Consider the following 23,287-nt stretch of genomic DNA (forward strand, 5'->3'; position numbering starts at 1 on the left):
TAAATGCTCAACAATTTTCAAATATGTGTTATAATAGACAGACATAAATTCTATTATCTCTGGACCAGCTTCAATCAACCTACTTCACAGTCTCCTTCCTTCTCTATAAACATTCATCCCAGTGAAAGGACTATTTCTGTTACCAACCCCAGCTCTAAAAATCAAAATGACTCATGAGACAGGCTAAAAGAGAATTTCACATCTGAAAACAGTAGCAGGTATGTTATATTCCAAAAGTACTTTCCCTAGCTTTAATTTTTTTTTTTTACCAGTCATCTTGTATACCTATTAAACACTGTGGGCTTCTAACATACTTGGGAAGGAAGGAGACGGTCTTGCTATTTACAGATTTGAACAAAACCTTTGCTGAGAGTCTACATTTGCATTGCCAATGCTACTTCTGTCTTTTGTCTTTCTATCTGCCGCCTGCCTATAATCACTGTCCTGCAGACTACGCAGCTAATAATTCAATACCTGTTTTACTTTAAAAATGGCTCGGCAGAAAATCATCTAGTTAGCAGACAGTTGAATCTTAATCAAAAAAGCAAGAACCAGTATTTATAGGTTCACTCCTGCAAAAGCTTTGGGGAAATCACTCATGTATGTACTGTTAGACACATGAGCCAGTGTTTCCAGAATCAAAGCCTATAATTTTAACAAGCTGAGGTCTCTGTGACAGTCCTAACACTTTTAACTTCTACACAGTGCTAGCTGCCACCATAGAATACTTTTTGAAGACGCTGTTAATGATGAAGGCTTATTTATTTCACTATCCTGCAATTATACTGAGGATTCTAAATAGATGTGAAAATCTCAGAGATGTTCTCTTCACATGTGACCCAATAAAAGGATGCTGTCAGGCTGATTTATATAGCCTTAGTTGGGGGTTACCGAAAGAACATTTGAACTTAGCATCAATTTGAATATTTCCATTGACTTTTTAAATGAAATGCCAATTATTCAGATTTCTTTCTCGGATATAAATATTCCTGCCTGCATTGCTTGTAACATGACACTGTGGTGTTACGTCATGCTATTAGGCCAGAGGACAAAACGAAACAGAAACAAGATAAAAAATCACAAATTCTCATTGCCTTAAGCAAAGTTTACTTTCCTTGATTGCAATCATTTTTAGAACCGTTAATAATAGACTGAATTTTAGCCTGACAACATCCTTCTAAGTAGATCAGACTCACACATGCAAAAGCCTATGCCCTGCAGTATAAAACGGTGTGTGAACATGTGAAAGATAGGACTAGGTGTGTACAAGCCTTTCCTACGAGTGTCTAGAAGCCCCAGCAGCAACGATACTCACGTTGGCAATGTCCCCAAGCCAAACGGGCCCAGCCCCAGCAGCAGTCAATTCTACTTCCAAACCGGCACAGTCCTGTGGAAGAGACTATTTGTCTGGGCCACCTGAACAAGACATTTCAAAAAAGTCTGGTGAAATGTTTTGAAACCATTCCATATTAAGAAAAACAAATGAGAAAAAAAAAAAATCTTTCCCGCACAGAGGTTTTTGTGGTAAACAAGAACTGCTCTGGGTTGAGTCTATGATATTCCTGTCATTAAAACAGCATGCAGGTCGGAAATTGTAAATAGCTATAGGCAAAAAGGGGAAGAGATAATTAGACTAACTTTGTAAAGCCTGAAACAATTGACGTGCTTTGCAACATGCTCACTGCTGCCGCTCGCAGGTCGGCATTAAACAGTTCCAGAAGTTTGGAACAGAGGATCTATGATGGGAAATAAAACACCATCACAGAGTGTCAGCACTGATTTTTTTTCACAGCGTATCGCCACATTTTCTCACTGAAGGAAAAAAATAAATAAATAAATCAAAACTAAAGCTTCTTGTACTGTTAAAGTGTATAAATACAAAAGGAGAGCTAGTGCAAGAGTGAATAGATGCAAAAGGAAAAAAAGAGAGCGCGCGGTCTTAGGCAGTTCCGAAGTATTGTCGGGAGTTGTTAATGCTTCTTAAGGACAAACTAGAGTAAAGCAAGCAGTTCAGCGGAGCAGACCCGAGGGAGCAATGTTGGCAGAGGGGCCCCGGAGCCCCCGGCACGGCTCTGTGGGCACCCCGAGGCATTCCGAGTGGCACCGCCGCTACACCTGACGCGGCTCAGCACCGGGCATCGGGCGCAGCGCCTCTCCAAGCGTTCCCTTTCACCTCGCTTCACGTTAAAACTTGAGCTGCGAGCCTCCTCCGCCTCTTGTTTCAAGTGCCTCGAGGCGTCAATAAACCGATTTTTATTTCCCCAGCACGCCAGGCGCTTCGGTTTTAATCCCGGCTTCGGGACGGGGAGGACGGAAGGAGCCCCCCGCCGCCATTTCGCACCCCGCGGTCCGGCTCCCCTCCGGGGTCCGGCTCCGGCTCGGCCGTGCCCGAGGCGACCCCCGCTCGCCGCCCCCTGCCCGCCGGGCTCCTACCTTCTGTCAAACTCCCCGGCAGCCCCCAGGGAGAGGCAGGAGGCCAGTAGCAGCCGCAGGGAGAGCTCCATGGCCGGCGGGGCTCCCCGCCGCGCCGCCCCGGGACCGTGCCGCTGAGGGGGGGGAGCGGGAGCGGGACCGTGAGGGGGCTCCGGCTGCCGCCGACCCCGGCTGGACTGCGGAAAGCTGCGGAGCGGCGGCGGCGGCGAGCCCCTGGGTGCGGAGGAGGCGCTGCTGAGGGGCGGCGGCGCCGCCCGCAGCCGGTAGGGGCGCCCGGTTTCGGGCCGCCCGCCTCCGGGCCGCCCGCCTCCACGGCCCGGCCCCGGGGTCTGCTGCCCCGGGGGGACCCGCATCCCCGGGGGCGAGGGGGGGACAGGAAGAAGGGGGGGGTTGGCTGGGGAAGAGGTTCGTGCTTTTGGGTCCGGAGGTGAGGCAGGCAGCCCTCCCGGGGAGCGGAGTCCGTGTGGGAAGGTGAAAGGGTTACGATGTGGCCTTCTTTTGCCCACCGGAGTTCTCCCAGTATAATGCTTCCCAAGAGAATTAAAGGTTTGCGTTGTTTTGTTCTGGCTTAAATACTTTTAGTATCTCTCTGATGTTGCCATGTGACAGCATCCCAGCCCCCTGGCCTGACAAAAAAGCAACAAGTTTCCACACGACCCACGCACCACTACCACCAGCGATGACTCCAGCTGTGTGCTACACTAAAACCCTGAAATATGGCAGCCAGTTCCAGTTCATTTCTCTGAACTTCTGGGACTTACTGAGGGACACTTTTAAATAACTTGTCACCAGTTTAGGGTCAAAGCTGCTCTGAGGTCTCTCTGATTACAGACAGATGGGCCAACAGCTTGGACCACGTTGCAGCATTGGTTTTGATTTGTGCCCGAGTCAGGGCTAAGTCTCATCAGCTGTTCTCACAAGGGTCAGGCTACAGCTTAGACCCCGAAAACAAAGATCTTCCGCTTTGCGCTGTAACAAAAAGCCAAACCCTTTACATAGCACGGAGAAGCCAGCTTCCTGAAATATGATTTCAGGCTTCAGGGTTGAGCTGGGAGTTCTGCTCAGAGCATTTTGCACCTTCGAAATGCTCCACAGATATTCAAGCAACATGGCAAAGGTAAAGACCTTTTGCACAAAGTACGAATTGTGCTGGTGAGCTTTGTAAAATTACACCTTCTCTCAGAGCAGTTTTACCGCTTATCGCTGAAGTTTGCAGCAGAACGCCCTCCGCTCCTTCACTTAATCTTTGTCATCTTTTCAGGACCATACCTTCCCTGTGCTAAGCTTTCTGTCCACAGTCTCAACCCAACACTGTTCAGACAGAGAAAAAAAAATTGCCAAGAGCTGATGATTCTGCAAGATGCTTGTTACCTGTGCTTGGATAGCAAACCCCTGTGGACGACTTAGCTAGAGACAAAAACTACACCAGAGACCAAACCTTGTTCCCTTCATCCACATCAGGAGAAGCTGATAACCAAACACTGAAGGCAATAATGCAGTAGCATTTGGGAAAGACAGGAGAGCATCTGGCTGAGATTAGATTCTTGCTGAAATATAGAGTTGATTTCCAGCTCTTGACTGATTGATTACATTTTTCCCCCACTCACATACGTGATGTGGGATCATCCCACAGCCCTTGCAGAATAAATTTGTTGTCAAGATTTTATGGGCAAAAGGAATAAATCCTACATGTGATAGCCACAGGGATTTCTCTCTGGTACCAGCATCTGGTTGCACCTCTCCAATACACAGAAGGAAAATGCCCACAAATTACACTGCAGCCACATTCAGGACAGGTGCCTAAAGCAACATTTCAACTTCATTGTGAATAAAGGTCTAGGGCAACCTGACACTTTCCCTCGAATGTCCAAAAGGACATGTCAAAGTCAAATCCATTCACAGTACTCTGCATTTTGTAGTGGTACTTAAGTACAGAGCAACTTTTAAGCACATGCTGCTCCTTTAAAGCGCATATACTCACAAATGTAATAAGATTGCTCAATCTCTCCAGCCTGCACTCAGTATTTCAGATTTCCTCTGCAGTGTTTGGTATTCTTGTATGTTAATACTAGTGTGCTGGTTGGACATGGTGCCTACTTCAATTAGGCATGTCTGCTGTTGGTTAACTTCTGCTGTCTTTAAAATTTGTTTTGGAATATCAGCCTGGAAAAAAAAAAAATTACCAGACACTGGAAGACCACATATTGCACTTCCATACCCATCAATGGGACTAATATCCAGCCATTTCTGAATTCATTTATTTTGGCAATGCTTTATCTATGTCAGGGGAGTTTTCTTAACAAGGTAAGATACACTACATTGAGAGCAGAGGAAGAGTCTGATGCACTTGGTGATAAGAAAGCAGAGAGTGGAGAAATGCTCTGAAGAGTGGGGCTTGCTAGTCCTGCTGCAGGGAGGGTAAAGGTGGTGGTGACAACCGCTGCTTCTGGGATGGTAAGCATTACTGTACTGTCATGCAAAGCATGCAGGAATATGTTTAATATACCACTTAGTAGAGTAGCTGGTATTTCTCCCCCAAAAGTACACCACAGTGTTAAACTTTGTTATATAAGTTGCTTACAACATTATTTAACTGCTACTATAAGTACCATCAACTAAGAAAGAATGTAAGCAACAGGAAACCCGCTTATAATTAAATGATGCTCACATAGGTTCATTTCATTAGAGGGAACTTCCTTCTATGCCAGGGAATTGTTCTGCACGAACACCGCTTTCTTTTAATTCAGTTGGAGAAGGACTATGTCCAGGCTGTCTCAGTGTTAAAAACTTCAGCTAAATAGAGGTTTCTAAGACATCCCTTGTGGATGGTTTTTCTTGGGGGGAATTTCTGGAATACTCTCTAGTATTGACTGGACAACCAATAAAAAGAGAAAAGAGAAAAACAGAAAAGAGAGCTGAAAAGGTACCAGTGGTAGGTATTTTAGAATGACAAATATTGGTAGAGATGATGAATGGTAGAATATGGTTGATATGACAAGTCATACAGAAGCAACTTCAAATTTCATCTTCATTGTCACAGGCAGCTGTAAATTAGACATAAATGCAATAGTAGCAGACACCACCTTTGGCCAATCTACGGTCAAGTAACTTTTCTTTAAGGGAGGCATTAGTTACCTCTAGCAAAATGCCCTTTTAAATATTAATTTTCTCTTTTGTGTCTTAAAATGCATTACAAATATTAATAAAGTCCTCTATTCAGCTGAATCAAGCAATACTTTCTGTGACTCTCAGTGTACATAAGCAGACATTAAGGAACAAAAAGTGATGTTTCCCACAAATCAAGTCATCTGTCATCAAAACAGAAACAGACCTCCTGTTTTCCAATTTCATATTTAAACCACAAATCCATCCTTCCGTCTAAGTATTCCAGCCTCATTGAGGCTATGGTAACCACAAATACCATGCTATCCCAAGTCACTAAATCACACTATGACATATGCGTAAAATATGGTGTACTTGGTTTGTAGTTGATGGCATACATTATCATATTCTCCACTTGTGATGCTAAAACGTGCCTACTTTTGGAAAAAAAAAAAAAAGGAAAGAACCAAACCAAGTCCAAATTATCTATGAAACTTTCGATGTCATTACTTTTCTTCTGGGTGATGAAATTCTGCTTTTCAACCAACTTAACATTGGTAAGTATGATAAGTACTTAATATATTTAAAAGTAGTATTTATTGAGTAATTATTATCTCAAGCATATGCTAGGTGACAACCTCTGTCAGTGCCACACTAATAAGAAAACTGTGAGGCATCAAGAAGACCCAGTAACTGCAGCTAAATCTAACTTGGTACTCCACCTCCTTCTCAGTAAATTTACCTAAAAGGGTAAAGTCATCAAAACTATCAAACACTGTAGTATCAATCAATTACCTTCTGTACAGATGAACATCGTGCTTTGGAAATACTAATTCAAAGGCTCCCAAATGCTTTTTCTGCATTTTCTCTTACTAATTATTTGCTTTTTGAAACAAGCTTTTTCTACACATCCTTCTCACGTTTCTACAAAATCCTTCTTTAAAACTGTGAGTGATATTTGTGTTGATGTTTCCTGCATTTCATTACAGTGCGAGCTGCACTTCTTTTCCCCTGTAAATAAACAATAGTTTTCCATTCAAAGCCCAGTAAAATTCCCTATTCCTTTCTGTATATATCTTTTGAACATACAACTACTTGATCAATTCTTGTATCAAAGGTGTTTTTCATTGAGGACGAGAATTATAATCCCCCAAACTTAACGTTACCCTATTTATTAGAAATTTGCTCTACTTAGCCTCACTTGAAGCACAATCATCGAATACAGAAAAATCTGTGCTTGATGCAAGAGACATCTTCATCAGCACAGTGAGGGACAGCATAGCCAGCTTTACAAAATTATGGCAAACTGCCTGCACCGAGAGCAGCCTCGTGCACCCTGCTGCTCTCAGTAATGCTAGCAATGAATGGGATGCCGCTGTTGGAGAACATGGGTTTGAGAAGGTTTTTTTGTGGACAAAACTACAGACTACCTTCCATTGATCCAGACTCGCAGGCTGTCACAAAGGCAGAACTGGGATGAGTTCTGCATCCAAGAGAAACAATTGTGAATGCCTTCACAGACTGAGCAGAAAAACGTGCATATGACCTCTAATGCTGTCTGAAAAACAGAGAAAGAGAAGAAAGCGTTAGGAATCTGTTGAATAAATGATTGACACACTATTTTGTTCAGTCAGCACTGAATAAAATGCCTCCAACGGTACATTAGCATCATTACTGTCTGCTCCAGGTTGGTCAGCTCTCATTCACTGCTGTAGTCCAGTCAGCCTTTGGGAAAGCCATCACAACAAACCAGCTGGGCTCAGTGATAAGGATGCAGGGCTGTTTCCTAAGGAGTATAGCTTTGTCATACTTCTGTAAAGGGGTTTTCCAAACAATCTTTGTAAGGTCCTACTGTTCCCTTAATACGATGAATTCAACACAACTCCTATAGCTTTACGGCCTATTTTGCAAACGGTACTACAGCTCCCCATAGAATCATAAAATATCCTGAGTTGGAAGGGACCCAAAAAGATCATCAAGTCCAGCTCCTGGCACCACACAGGTCTACCCAAAAATTCAGACCATATGACTAAAAAGCACAGTCCGAATGCTTCTTAAACCCCGACAGGCTTGGTGCTGTGACTACGTCACTGGGGAGCCTGTTCCAGTGCGCGACAACCCTCTTGGTGAAGAGCCTTTCCCTGATATCCATGCCTGGTTTTAAACTCTGCAGCCAATGTCTGATACTGTTTCCTTTCCTCTGGAAACCAAACACTTCAATGCAAGAAAACTGTTCCATGCCCCACTAATGCATCATCACCTAAATCATTTCATTATCACCTCTATGGGCTATATGTATGCATACTTGGCGGTCAAAATGAGAGAAGAAAACTGAGGCACAAGTGAGCCGTTTAGGATGATAAGAAATTAACAAAAAATATTACTTACATGGTAAGAAAATGCACACACTCTGGAACAACCCTAATCAACAGTTTACTGCCTTTTTCATGGGCATGAAGTGGACAAAAACTTTCTGTTTAACAATATTAAAGGCTGATGACAGATTCTTAAAGAAAAAGCAGAAATCAAGTCATCAAATTACTACCTATAACTAAGTAAGAATATAGAGCATAACACAACGGGAGAAGAGTCACATATGTCCTACAGAAGATAACAATTAAAAAGCTGTTAAGAATCCAAAAACCACAAGGACGTGAGCTGAAACCAAACTTAACCTCATACTTTCTGCTGTAACTTTAACAAAAGAAAAAGGCTACATTAACTGAAGGGATCTCCATGAAGTCATGTTCTCAACCACAGTTCTAATGTAAGCTAATTTAAATCAAGCAGGCTGTTTTGTATGTTACCTGAAATAATTACAGACTTTACTTGAGTTTTCTCTTTCTGCTCAACCTTCATATGTCCAGACTGCAAACTATAGCTTCTTCGGCTGCTTAAGAATTTTAACATAAAAGAACAGCCATATATCAGCATGAAAAGTTATCAGAATCGTCTTTTGGACAAAAGAAGAAAATGAAATCAATCTGGCACAGCATGGATTCAATTGATTCTGCCCATGAAATACACTCCTAACAGCAAGAAATACAGTGGTCGATGCAGAACCAGAAGGAAATGATTTACAGTAGCCTAAGAAAACAGCCTTGACTACCACGCTGTTTTTATAACTTTGTTTTTCTCCATGTCTTAGACTCATTGCCAATATCAGGAAGGGAAAAAAAAGTTGCAGAGCCATACACTAATACAGGTATGCTGCCTGACGACGCCTTTCCAGGGAAAAGTGATCAAGCACTATTTTCACCTGACTCTTTGGGTTGTTTTTCTTTTTTCACACTGAACCTGAATTGCTGTGTAAATTCCGGTAAAGATGGAATAAATTAGGTTAAAATATATAAATCACTCTGGGTCCTGATATTCCTTCTGTTTCAGTCGGTTTCAGGCATTGCAACTTCACTTGCCTGAGCTGTAGCTATGTAGCGAGATGCATTTTCTCATACTGGTTGCTGATAAATTGACTTAGACCTACCAACATGAATGAGTTTACGTTGCTGCTCTCAAGAAAAGAATGGGCTTGTCTAATTCATTGAATTGCTTATTTAATTTCCATCTTGTTTTGCCATACAGGTAATTCCTAGTACATTCTGAGATGTGGGGCAAGTGGGGGTAGTAGGCAGGAAAACCTACTATAGCTACTCAAAAGGAAAGCTTTCAGATAATTACAATAACAATTGACCAAGCTCCTCTGTTCAACTGTATGCAACTGCAATCTCCAAAAGAACTTTTAACAGTTCAATTAAGATGGACAGTTGATAATTTCTACTGCTGTTTCACAGAATGGTTGAGGATGTAAGGGACCTCTGGAGGTCACCCGGTCCAACCCCCCTGCTCCAGCATTGCTGCATAGGTCTGTTTGCCCAGGTCCATGTTTGGAGGGCTTTAGAGCATCTCCAAGAAAGGAGGCTTCACAACCTCTCCATTCAACCTGTGCCACCTGCTCAGTCACCACCTTCGTAGATTTAAAATAATATAGTTTCCTGACAGTCACACAGTACCACCTGCATTTCACTTTGTGCCCACTTCCTCTTGTCCTCTCACTGGGCACCACTGAAAAGAGCCTGGCTCTGTCCTCTCTGCATCCTCCCTGCTCTCATTTGGGCTGTCATTTTTCATTCAGCTGTAACTACTTAAATACCGTGGAGACACCTTTCAAAACCCATCAAATACAAGCAGAAACACCCCAGCAGCTGTTGGAGCAGCTGCCCCTGCCAGCACAGAGACTTCAACCCAAACAGAGCCTAGGACAGCGGATGCAGCTCTGGAAGTCCCAGGCCGCAGGGAATGCCCCAAGGCTGGGAGAGAAGGTCTTCTTTTCTGCAGGAGGTGTGTGGATGCTGAAGAGCTGCACCACCAAGTGGAAGAGTTACCACAGAAAGTCAGCAATCTGTGTGACATCAGAGGCGATGAAAGAGATAGACAGGATCCTCTCAGATATAAAAGAGCCCCAGGCCCCAGCTGCAGTGGAGATCGGCAGAGTCTATCCCTCACATAAGATAAATAGTTCAATATTATGTTAGCAAAGATTTTTAAATGGTAATGCACTGGGACAATCCTGGGTCAGGTCCCCAGATTCTGTAAAATAAATAGCTCTGCTAACCTCAGTGGAACTAACAATTTATATCATTAAAGTTTTCATATGTTTTCAGTCAAAACCAAAAAAAAAGATCCAATAGAAGTACAGTCTAGTAACAGTTGCATACAGCACGTGGCTGGTATGATGATTATTGTACAGCTGCTGCAAGCCTTTTAATGCCTTTCAGCATTACAGGGTTTATTTGTGGTTTTCATTAGGTAGGATGTGAGAGACTTTAAAATGTCCGCGGAATTCCCGTCTTCAGAATACACTATGAGAGACAAGAGGATGGAAAAGATTTAAGATGGGTTTAAGTGCTTAGTATGAAAGGAAATGAAGCAGTTTCTGGGTTATCTACAGGTCTGGTAAAGAGTTACTGACTCCGCTAAAACACTGCAGTAATATTCAAATGTACTTCGTGCTATGTTCTTGAAACTGTATATTCAAAAACAGTAACTCTAAACAACACTTCTGAACATTTCTACAGGTTTTTATTGATACTTTTGGAAAGGAGACAATAAATCTGGGGCTCAGTTTTAACATACAATTGGACACGTGCCTCAACTGTCTAACTAAGCCAGCATTCTCCTTAACTGAGATTTCCATAAGCTAGAGAAATACAGTAGTTCTGGCTGAGATGGACTGGGAACTGCAGACTAAGTTTTTTTCATCAGCAATAAAGATATCCTGCAGCAGGAAAAGTGAGAAAATTTCAGGAACAGAAAACAAAATGTGACTGCTTGCATGAAAGGAGAGGGAAAGCCTAAGAAAGAGACTGGAGCAAATCTGCTGACATTTTTTAGAACTGGCTTGCAGACCATATCAAAATGTCCTAGGCCAAGTGAAAAAAAGTCCAAATTTAGAGGGCCCTGTAAAGCTTTAAATAGCAGAATCCACAGGTAACAGAATTAATGACACAATTAGTGCACAGGCAGAAGATGGAACTAGCACAAAGGGGTAAGAGTTGAATCCTGTCACATTTAAGAAAGTACATTTCGTTCTTGTCTCTTTACTTCTAATACATAAATAACTGACTGGTAACCGTGCTTGGTCAAGTAGGGGAAATATTAGAGCTGGAAGACAGAGAAGAAAGTGCCCATAAAAAGCTCTACCTTCTTTCAAGAACTATAGCCTAAAATACTTTAAAATATTTTGCAATGATCTGAATAATGTAACTGCTAACCTTCAAACTCACAAACTGCCAGCTCTCAACGGCAGAGGGAAGCTATAGAGATAAATGAGCTGTCATTTTTCCTGTGAGTGCAGATAAAGAATGTCAGCTGCCCACCAGAAAATTAGACTGGCAAGCTTGCATAGGTCTCAGTTTCTGCTTTTAATGAAACTAAAAGCAGTGATCATATAAAGAAAAAAGAACACATTTAAAGCATCTTAAATCAGGAAGCAATCAAATTAAGTCCACTTAAAACATCAGATTTGTTCGTACTGTATATGACATTAAAAATGCTAATCTCTGGTTCTTGGCTCCCAGAAGGTTACCATTTTAGGACTCAAACCAACAAATGTTTGAGCCCAAACCTAGCTGTATCGAACTTTTAGTTCATTTACTTTATGCATCGTTTCTCCAACATCAACAACATTGCTGACTTGAATAAAAAGTGAGGTGGGCGCACATTTGTAGGACCATTCTACACATTATATGCAATCCCAAAGAACACTGCATCAGTGCACTGCAAAGATGTTTCATTAAGCAGACAGGTCATGGGGATACTATAGAGCCCTCCTGCATGTAGGAGCCTGACTGATTTTCTCACTCTTCACGTAGTGACAGCACAACAGGCTCTGAAGTCCAGCTTAGAATTAAACTAGCATCTCCTGGTTGTTTCTCCTGGTCTGGGTTATTTCTTTCTATTCAGCTTCAAGGGTGTCAACTTCAGCTTCAGATTTCTTGGTTCAAAACAGAAAATTACTAAACAAAGAAAGGTATTTTTTAACCTTCCTAAATATGTGGAAAATGCATACACATAGGGGAGACAGACAGCACTTACAGAAACCCTGCTATGCTTCATGTAAGGCAAGAGTCTAGTAGATTTGATCATCTAGGCATAGAAGTGCTACTGTTCTAACAGAGCCTGAGAGCAATAGCTAACAATCTCTTCTTACTGCTTTCTGCACTGCATTGACTCCTCTCTGCAGATGGAGGCAGGTATTAAATCACAGCAATTTTGTGCACATGTATGCCTATATTTTCATGGTTAACAGGTGACCTTGAAAAAGACAAAAGCATTTTTCAAGATCAGATGCACAAGACTGACTACCCTGAAAATTTTTTAAACTAAACTTTCTGGTGATACAGCAGCAAGTTCTGAATAAGGATGCAGAGTGGAGCTGCGTTAACCTCAGAACTTAAACATTCCCTCTTCTTTCACGCAAGGTAAGTGCTAACATTGAATGAATTACAAGAGTTATGTCCTCCAGATTGACAGTATACACGTCAATAGTATTTATTCTTGCAACAGGAGCTGTTATATTTACTAATTGTGTACAGATATCCTGCTAATATAAGATTATCAGGAGCTAAAATCTGCAATCGGAAATTCTCCCTGTAAGGGTTATTCAGCTGGAGCATGTTTTATTTTAGAGGGCCTTTTGGTATTTATTACAGAGCATATAAAAGTAATCCAATTGTAATAAAGATTCATAAACTAACTGAAGGTTTCAAATTGCATAATCGCTTTAAATCACTTTTAAAAAGATTCTCTTCCAGATTCCTACTTTGAACATGAAATGTTACTCCAACACGGATGAGACATGCTTTTATAATCAAATGTTTGTGTGTAATGGTCAAATGCAAAAAAGAGGAATTAAAAGTTTATTTTAGTCTTGATTTTCATCCAATACCTTGGGTAATTTATCCTGAAATTCTAATTATATCCCTCAATACAAGCACTGCAAATATGAAAACTGGGAGAAAAATATATTTACTAGAGCTTTTTTCCTCTGCTTTTTCCAAAGTAAAGAGATGGTTGCGGTCAAATTACTTAATGAAAAGAATTCGGTGTGTCAGCAATCATCCTAACAAAGAAAACATGCCCATTTACAGTATTGTTTAACTATTTCTATAGTTGGTGACCACATTAAACAGGTATTTGAATAGGAACATGCCAGATTAATAAAAACAACCTTCATGGTGCCAAGCACTAGCTATTTCTACGAAATTAGCTAAAAGCATGCAAAATCAGTGTGCAAAAATACATACACCTACTACAACTCCTGGCCTCAGAGGCAACTTACGTGATTTTGTTTAAGAAAGCAATGTCAGTCAGATAGACCAGGAGTTGTCAGCTCACGTCAGCCAAGCAATACATACGTATTATACCTCAGGAAACATAACACAGCATGAGCATGAAATCAAGTATCTATTCATGGAAGAAATAAAGTTGAAATAATAAAAGTTGATTTTAAGAAATCTCTGGAGACCTCAGGTGAAAGGAAGGCACCCGGGATTTGCAACAGGGATTCAGAACTTTGATTCTTCTGGTTGCCAATACTGGTCCAGACTGGAGGCCTCAGAGAAAGGAGCGACAATGTTGTTAAATGAGCAGCAGTTGTCTCAAAGTTGCTGGCCTAAGTTCTAAAACATGAGGTTTCCATCCCCCACGATCCTTCACTATTGTCTATTTTAACTATGGATAACTTCACTATCTTAAAAAAGCTATTTAAAGCCCTGATTTAAATCTTGGCTCAGTAAGAGTCTGTGATGGGGAATTCCACTGGCTAAGCAGAGATGCCACAAAGAAACACACACATTACAAAAACACTTACCTCGAAGCTTGCAAACTGACTGGTACTCTCACAGTTCTACACTAAGCCCTGAATTGGTTACACTACCCTAGACCACCACTTTTGTATTTTCTTTGCAAAACAATAAGATTCTTTGTATGTAAGCTGTTAAAATCACCTACATGATTTTCTTGACCTCCTGCATGTGTTTAGTATGTATTTTTATATAAACTTAATGCAACCAAGGAGTAGGTCAGCTTGTCACCCAAAAAAACCCACAAACACACACACACACAGGCAAACAAAAAAAACAGGCAGCTCTTATATCTATCGGTTCAAAAAGCCATAGGTAACCCAGAAATGGTCCACAGTCCAGGAAATAGCAGATGAAAAACCTCTCTAGAAACAGGCGGAGGGGGAGAGAGGGAGTGAAAATTGCTAGAGGGAGTGAGTTCCACAGCTGGAGTATCTCAAATAACCATCCTCCATTCAGCTCACCCTTCCCTTTCCACATTTACACCCCACTGCTCCTCTCCACATGCTTGCACCAAACGTACCCTGGCTGCCTTGAAAATATTAGGCTAAAACATCTGATAAAAATCAGATGTTCTTCAGTGGCATAGCTACTCTGTGGTGGGTTTTTTTGTTGGTGGTAGTGGTTTGTTTTTTTTTTGAATGAGTAAATTAAAAGTGAATTCAAGACTTGTTCATGTTTATTTCATACACCAGAAAATTTAATTTCCTCCAGGTTTAACATTTCCCATCATACCGTAGCCACAACCTGTCTCCCCTTCTTTGAAGTTGTTCTGTAACCCATGCAAGTCTATAGGACTAGATAGGATGCATCTGAGAGTACTGAGAGGCTGGCTGAAATCTTTACGAGGCTGCTCTTTGACAGGCTGTGAAGCGAGCAGAGGGCTGGCTTCCCCTATGACTTCAGAAAGACAATTCTTACAGCAAGAAGGACAACACAAGCAGCTCCAAGCAGGTCACCCTCACTTCCATCCCTGGGAAAATTATGGAGCAAGGCCTCTTGGAAGCCTTCAAACCTGACAAGTCAATAATTTCCATTTAACTTTGTAGCCTCCTTAAATAACAGGTATTATCTTTCAGCACAAGTTCTAAAACCACCCAAATTCTCTCCCTTTTCTTACCTGCCGCATTACTTTAGGAACAACTGTTCTGGCATATCAATCCTCAACCATTCCAAAATGCCTGCCCGGTACACCTCTAACTGGAGTCATGCCAAGGTCTTTGATATGCTACTGTGTTGGGGTCAAGAAAATCTGACCCCATTTGAAATCACTGAAATCAAGAAAATTACTGAAATCCTAAGGAAAAAAACACAAACTGGGAAATGCATCAAAATCTGGGCATCAAGACAATGCTGGGGATAAAGGAAAGCTAACTTAAGTTTTCTGTTCTATGGCAAAGATGAATTTACTCTCACATTGTTTTATCTAGATATGCCTTCTCCTCTTTGTTGCTTTCACATTATGAAGCTGACTTCGCCTCTTCTGTCCATTACTGGGCGGTTGCATCTCTTTAATGTAAAAGAGAATTATATTGCAATATTTGAAAGCGTTTGAACTCCAGATACAGGGTGATACTCATAACGGTTCATAGTAATTTACTTTATCTTCATAAATTTGGAAATAAATTTCTTCCAAAACCCCCCAGTTTTAGTTATGTTAAATTACGGTTACAACCCTAAATGCAGCAAAAGCAACCAAATTCTCATAAAAATGTTAAAAATTACAACAATGACATACTAGAATAAAGGGCACTAAGTACACTAGCATGTTATTTCAAATTGACACTTTAATGCTCAGAAAAAGCAGTTAACAATTAAAAATATGCACGGAATGCTGCTCCAACACACCCAGAGTAACAATCTGGTTAGAAAACTAGCACTAAAAGAGGGGGGAGAAATAAAAATGAGTGCTATAATAGCACATTAAGAGAAAGATAAAATGATAATTACTTAGGAGTGAAAGAAGTGTAAGCATTTTAATGTGAATTCATGTTTTTGATGAATTAGAGTTCACAAAAATATTAATAACAGTTTCTAAAATTAGACCTTGGCTTCAGCATATGAAAGAAACACAGCTAAGAAGTGAAAATGCCTTTTCGTCTGTATGCTGAATCTCTTTCTAATCCTTTTACAACTAGCCTGCAGTAGTTCACCCAAATTTTACAGCCACATATATAACAACATAATTATTGAAATTATTTTAGTTCTCACATACGTAAGATTCTCCTGACTTCAAACTCATTTAGTTGCACTCTGATTCTGAAGACAGACAGAACAGAGATTTTTTTCTAAGCTTCAAGAAATGTAACTCAATCCTCAGCAATTTACAAATACCATATTGGGCACTAGTGTTAATAAATGGATTTCAAACTCAAAGACACCCATGGAAAAGAAGGGATAATTTTAAAAAAGGCGGTATCAGCTGTGATACAAATTGGCAAAAGTTATTTCTGTGCTCCCATGTACTTGCTGTGAATTAAACAAACCATAGGCGGCAGACCTACCATTGTGTGGGTACAGCAGATTTGAAAAGGTGAACAAATGATATCGTGCTGATGTGATATCACCACATCAGCAGCAGCATCCAACATTCAGATTTTTTAAGTGAAAAACAGTAAAGGTTGGTCTCTGCAGGTGGCTTATCCATGTATTTTGATTAGGATGTAGCTCAGTTTTTATTTTTATTTTTTAACATTTTTGTGGTAGATCTGATAAAACTGGGTTGCAATACATCTTACGTGTTTTTGTCCCATATACATGTGCAGCATCTCATGCCCATGGAATGCTTCCTTAGTGCTAAAAGGATCATGTATCCATTGCAAACATGCTTCCTATTGGACTGGGGACACTTGGTACACCTCTTCAGGACATCATTGATTTATTATGCATCGGTACTTACATAAACCATGACCCATGCCACTTGCACGTCTGCTCTGCTCTGCATCTACCAGCTCTATCAGTCTGTGAAAGAACAAAGAGCTCACACTGGATATTTTTTTCTTCAAGTTCTGCATTCTGTGCCCATTTTCTGTTCTGCTGTGTGCATGTCTACTTTAGCAACTTAGAGAACTGCAAGAGATTTCTGCTGTTGTTCAAATCCAATAAATGTAAAATAGGTCAAGAGCTTCTCATTGGGATGTCACGACTCCAATATAGTCTACAGATTCTATTAGCCAAATCTCAGTAAACCTCAGAACGTCACTTTAACCCCCCACAAAAAAGATTAGTATTAACATATAAAACTAGCTCAAATGTTCTTAAAATAGAAGCCTCTTAAAACTTTGCAAATACCCACAATAGTGAGGTCTAAATATAGAAAGGTCTCAGTACGTAAAAATAATAAGTCAGGTGTCATGCACATTAAAGTCAGTGGATGAAAATCTATTATCTTGGAGATGCATCATGGAGAGTTACCATCTTCAGCATAGCCGTGCCTTCAGCCCTCATGTATCTTGAGTAAGCGTCATCCTAATGCTTAAAATTCAAGGGAACTCTATCACTCAAGGAAGAATGATCAATTTATCACAATCAATGTGATAGTAAAACTGCTGGAGCAATCTACCAGGCAAAGACAGAGGCAGTGTCACTTCCTAGAAATAAGATTTAATGTACGAGCACTGGAGATACAGTTACTCTTGGGCTGTCACCAATAAACAAGACTAATTCAAAGTAAGTTTCATTTGACATATCAGGTTCATGTTTCTACATGATACTGAAAAGCTTTTTCCTTAAAAAAAAAAAGGCACTAAAATTAATATTTATATTACTTATTAGTATAACTGTATCATTTAGCAGACCTGTTTCAACGGCTTCATCACAGCTGATGCTGCACGAACTTATGAGAGACCAGCAACTGTCATGTGAAATAGTCTAAAGGGGAAAGAGCGCAGCATTAGCAATAATTTCATCTCTAAAAGTCACTGATTATTTAATCAGTTAACAAGGAAACCTCCAATAGTATCACTCACTTTGCAAAAACTGAAGAGTTCCACAAGCACCGCTGAAAAAAAAGTGAGAAATTCAAACAGTCAAGTAAAATAATTTTGAGTTACAAGTTAGGAAACATATCACTTGACACATATAAAGTATAAAAATTGTTCTGTTTTCACTCAGAAATGTCCTGAGTGATTCATTATACAACTAGCCTAAACACTTTTCCTTACACACAAGGCTTATCAGAGGAATTTTGAAAGTCTAGGTGTTTCACAAATTCACTTTTAGAAGAAGAGTGCACAACAAGACACTTCATTATTCATTTAATTTGTGTGTGAATAAAAGCTAGAATCAAAGAAAATGAACTTAGTTTCAGTTCTACCATTTGCATATAATCACAATATATTATTCATTTAGGAAATGCAATATATTTTAATGATAGTTGTAGGAAGCTGAAGTTTGCTAAGAAACAGCCACTGAACTGAAACCATGACAGGTAGTTTACACGCAAGTCTGAGCACAGAAAGTTCTGAGATCGGCTTCCTTTTATTGAAGAGGCATAGAACATTTTCTGACACCAGGCATAAGTAACATTTTTGACACCAGATACGTATGCAGGTACATGCTTGAGATCTTGTCCCACCAACATGCCTTTTTTTTTTAAAAAAAAAAAAAGTAATGAAGTGACAGGAGTTTAGGTTGAGACTGTACATGAGGAGCCTGGTATTACAGTCAAATGCTCCTAGGCAAAAACACTGAAAGCAGTACCTGAGAAGGTTTAAAGGAAAATTTGAATTGTGCTTTCTGCAGACAAATACGCTATTTAGTCTGAATGCTTACACCAACACTTCAGACATTCAGTTATCTTTTGTTAAGTAATGCCCCTCTAGCTTTTTTTTTTCTTGATAGTGTCTAGCCAAACTATTATCCATGTAAACTCAAAATTAACTGTATGCCATTTTGCTGCAGATTACTTAGAGCCCACAAACTTATACAGGCGTATACATGATCACACAGTTCTTTCTAATTATTATTTTCAATGAAAACATCAATATAGAATGTCACCTAGGAATGCAGCAATTTTAAAAAAATCTGATTGGCATTGCCTTTTCAAACTACAGATCCACCAGGCAGCTGAAAATCAAACAACAGAAAACAACCATCTAACATTCTTGTTGACCTTCTGAATTAAGCATTTTACGCGCATCTTTGCAAGAACAATAGATGGGTAATACTGACAACGTGTAACTTTAATTTAAATAAAAAAGACTGGTTTAGCATAGTAATAACAACACAATATCTTTTTTTTTTTTTTAATTAAGATAAAGCCACAAAAGGAATTTAGGGGGCACAATGTACCTACCAGGAGTGCCCCTTGTATACTGCCACCTCTGCCAACAATAGCAGTTCTAACACCTCTTGGAAGAAGACCAAGGAAACAGATAATACGATAAAGACAAAAAGGAAAGAACAAAGATAAAGATGCATGTACACACAGATGACTAACTTTAACATACAGATGAGATCAGTGCAGTCTGGTCATCAGCTTCACATTACTAACTTGCCTTTTCCAGCATTACTGGCTCCAAGGGTAACATAAAACAATACAGGCAAGACAACAGAAAATTATGACTATGTTAGGACAATACTTTGTTCACCATACAGCTGGTCCCAGTGGGACCAGACACATGAGAAACAAACAGTATTCAGGCCTGCATCTTGGATATCAAGCTAGCTGTGTGTGTAGCAAGTTGTGGGAAGAACAATGATTGTTCACTTCCCAGCACTGCGATGTCCAGTCATGCTGTTCAGGAAATTCTTGGCTTCTGTTCATTTCATACCTTTTATGTATATGGAAACGTAACAAATCAATGTACCTAAAAACTAATAGGAGTTTACGTTTCTAGAGCAAAAAGATGGCACTGAGTGGCAATTTAATCTGTGGCAAAATACCTGTTAACATCTGTTAAAAATACTTTCTGCTTTCTATACTTCTGTCATCTGCTTCTCTTCAGTTTTCAATAAACAAAACATCAGTTCACCTCAAGCATAGATCAGACTTTACTAGTCGTAGTAAGGTAACTCCATCCTTAGAAATGAGGAAGATTCTGTCCTCCTGAGAAAAAAAGAAACAAGAGCCCACTGATGCCAGTAGTGGTAAGGTCACACAAGAATGTCACGTTACATATAAACACAACACTACTTTTATAGAAGAAAAAGGAGAAAGAACTGCAAATCTTTTTATTATTATTATTATTTTTCCCCTCTGAAGCTCAGTTCTATGTGGGCTGGTAGATTTTCACTGCATCAGTGGGATTTTTCCAGTCTGCTGTCACAATGTTAAACAATTCACTTAGGTTACAAGTAAGCACACCTATGGGAAATTATCTAATTAACATGAAAATAGGCATTAAAAAAAAAAATAGAGATTGGTACTGGGATTCTTGTTTAGCTTTAGCTATTCTTCCCGACTGACCTAAGCATCTAATAACCTGCTGGACACCTGTCCAAATAAAGCTCCTCCACTACCTCTGCTTCCAAGAAAGACTTTTTGCCTGTTTAAAAAAATCCTTTTTTTCCCCCATCTTGTATTCAGTGGCACACATTTCCTATGGCACATCTCAAGTGCATTCCTTTTCTGATTTCTGGTAGATCAAAAAACTATTACAGATGATTGAAATGGGTATTGTAGAAATTTCAAAGCATGTAACAGCACAGTTTTTTGCTCTACTGAAAGCTAATTATTATTGTACAATAATAGAACACGTCAAATACACATCATCACCATACCTAAAAGACACACATTAGTATCCATTGCCCAGAGCAGAGTAAAGCTTTGTGAAAATCCTTACCATCAACAGCAAAGATTCAATCACCTATCTTACCTTGATAAGTTCTTCCTTCTTCACAAAAAGGTAACGAAGAGATTTTCTCACTCCCAACATACTGTCTGGATAATGTTCAGGTTTGACTTACTTCTGGCTTAAAAACCTGAGTTCTCTTTGAGCAAGTGTATCTCTGGGCAAAACTTTCAGGAACACCTGGTATTGCCATATATTTTATATTTGCTATGCAATCTTCCAACTCCCAGCTCCTCCTGTTAACTAAAAAAGTTACAGGAAAAGCACTACATCGTTCTCAAGGATTCAGGTTAAAGGTACCATTTAATACAAACTTGCTTACCTTTGTGCTTCCAAATAAGTGTGCAGCTTCCTTCAGTCTTCACATTTAAACAAAAAAATAATTAGATCTTTTAGAGAGAGAACTTTCATGAAGAATAAAACATTTCAGGATCCTTTTTTTTTTCCCTCCAATACCCATTGCTGTTTGTAATTTTGTGTCACACACACTGACCAAACTTCAGATACATTTAAATTAATCCATGGCAAAATTTGCAAATGTTTGAAACCCACAATCATACAGGAAAAATACTGTTACAAGCTCTTTTCCGTTGTACTAGTGTCAACGGACAATTTTAAACTAGGGTAGGAAACTGTTTACTAGTAAAAGCACAGAAGAACATTTATTTTCATTTTACAGTAACAAGTCTGTTGTTGATCTTTTCAAACGATTCCACAACCGCAACTTCGTTCAAATTTAAATTGAATATAAAAATAAACGAAGAATATGTGTACAGACACAAGCTGGTCTTAAAAATTCCATCTGACAGCAAGTCTCTTAAGAATGGAAAGCAATCCACTTCAACTAGTAGAGGTGGCAGTGAAGTAGCTGTTCGCTGACATCATCACTAGCTCCTGTTATCTTGTCAGTGGAGAAAGAAGGGTTTTCTTTAAATATTCACTTTCAATTGTCTGGTTACAGAATTACTGTGTAAAATTCAAAGATAAAATTTAAATCATTTTTAAAAGGATTATTAGGTTAGAATACATTTTTTCTATATGCAGAATGATGATCAAAGTATTCTGAAAATCTTTTACTAAAAATAATCTTGCTGAAGTAGTATGGAATTCTTTAGCGAAATCAAGCCACCACCTGTTGCAGAACCTTCTTCACTAACACCATAAATTCCATCTGTTCCTCTAGTGATCTGCATAACTGGCTGATAACTGCTCTGCCCATGAGCACAAATGAAGGTTTGAACATGAATACAATTCTGAAGCAGCTAAGACAGCTTTACTGCTAAGAGAATCACCTTCCCTTCTCTAAGACCACCTTTTTTCTAAACCTCTGCAGACAGATGTGATACCATCTACAGTTGTAGAGACTTCTCAGTAAGAACCACCAAAAGTTGCCTAATGACACATTACAAGCTACAATTTGCAATTCTCTGCATGCAGTTCATTTTCTAAAACTTTTCATGCTGCTTCCTTTTCCAAACACAATGGGTTCAAGATGCATGATGTCTGCTTCCCAGCTATGCTTGAATCTGCTGGATGTTGTTATGCACCGAGGATTTATGTTCCACTTCAAATCAAGTATGAGCTTCACACTCTAAGTTGGGATGCCCACAAACATATTGTTCTTTGGGGAACAGCTCTCTGGCTCCATAGATATAACTTGGACAGAGTAGTGACTTCCTTCTGCAGCCCATGCCCGATCGAGATCCACAAGTCCCATACACTGCTTTCCTAAAATGAGAGAAAAGGAGATCATGGAAAATCTAAAAATACAGAAACATTACCAGAAACATGCACTTCAATGTTAGGAAAACGCATCACTAAGTTACCTACAGAACAAGTTCCAAATCTACTTACAAAAAAAGAAATCTATGTTAATCTGTTTTACTTCAAATAGGCAGTCATTTATAGCCCTAAATCACATCTGTGTGTTGTAACCCTCATTTAGCAATGACCCTGAGAAAAAATATTAACTCTTTACATACATATGGAGAAACAAAATAGACACTACTATTTTGAAGTATTCCCAAAACTTACAGAAAAACGTGTGCATTAATGTAAAAGTGACAAGAAAAAAATGGCTAGTTTTTCCCTTAGCTCTCAAAATTGCTAAGCATTTACTTCCTTTATATATATATATATACTGTAGTTTCATCTAAAATCTTAAAATGTTTGGTTACTGATTATCAAATGAAAGAATAAAATACAGAACAGTGATCCAGTTGATCTGAAGACACACCAAGGTCTCAAAGCTTATAGACAAAAATACTAAATTACTAATGAAAATTAATCTTATCTCAGATTTATCTGCAAAAAAATGGGAAGGAAAAATTCAAGTTTTTTTTCTGCTTAAAAAAATTTCTTATGATACAGCCATGATAAGTTGACAGGGCCATTTGGTTTTACCCATTTACTCATTTTAATTGATTTCTATGTTTTGAAATACAGAATTTGTCACATCACATTTTCAGCAGTTTGAAACTCTTGCAAGAAAAATTTAGCACTTCCCTGAAACATTTTAACTGCTGATAGTCACACAGTCTTGAGTCATGAACAAGACACAGTCCTGCTTCAGACTCAAAGCCAATGTTTCTGTCT

At 39.5% G+C, this 23,287-nt stretch overlaps 2 protein-coding genes across 9 annotated transcripts in view; both read right to left on the minus strand.

The window, feature by feature from the left end:
• The window catches only part of NPNT (nephronectin), a 66,490-nt gene extending 48,762 nt beyond the window's left edge, over window positions 1-17,728 (minus strand). For 2 of the 5 annotated variants that reach the window (XM_083835535.1, XM_083835533.1), the window contains exons 1-3: window positions 16,798-16,821; window positions 6,966-7,093; window positions 1,316-1,416 (exon numbers count right to left, since the gene is read on the minus strand). In XM_083835535.1, the coding sequence (XP_083691661.1) occupies window positions 1,316-1,416; window positions 6,966-7,093; window positions 16,798-16,806 (238 nt within the window). In that variant the 5' untranslated portion in view covers window positions 16,807-16,821. Of the gene's footprint in view, window positions 1-1,315; window positions 1,417-2,433; window positions 2,802-6,965; window positions 7,094-16,797; window positions 16,822-17,695 lie in introns of those variants that run through there. The other 3 variants (XM_083835532.1, XM_083835531.1, XM_083835534.1) reach the window with 2 other exon arrangements.
• Window positions 17,729-21,327: 3,599 nt separating this feature from the next.
• Window positions 21,328-23,287, minus strand: part of GSTCD (glutathione S-transferase C-terminal domain containing) — a 72,571-nt gene continuing 70,611 nt past the window's right edge. For all 4 annotated transcript variants that reach the window (XM_083835538.1, XM_083835537.1, XM_083835539.1 and 1 more), the window contains one exon: window positions 21,328-22,420. In XM_083835538.1, coding sequence (XP_083691664.1) covers window positions 22,284-22,420 — 137 coding nt within the window. In that variant the 3' untranslated portion in view covers window positions 21,328-22,283. The remainder of the gene's footprint in view (window positions 22,421-23,287) is intronic.

Source organism: Anser anser (genome assembly GCF_964211835.1).
Source record: "Anser anser genome assembly, chromosome: 4".
In the NCBI taxonomy this organism is placed as follows: Eukaryota; Metazoa; Chordata; class Aves; order Anseriformes; family Anatidae; genus Anser; species Anser anser.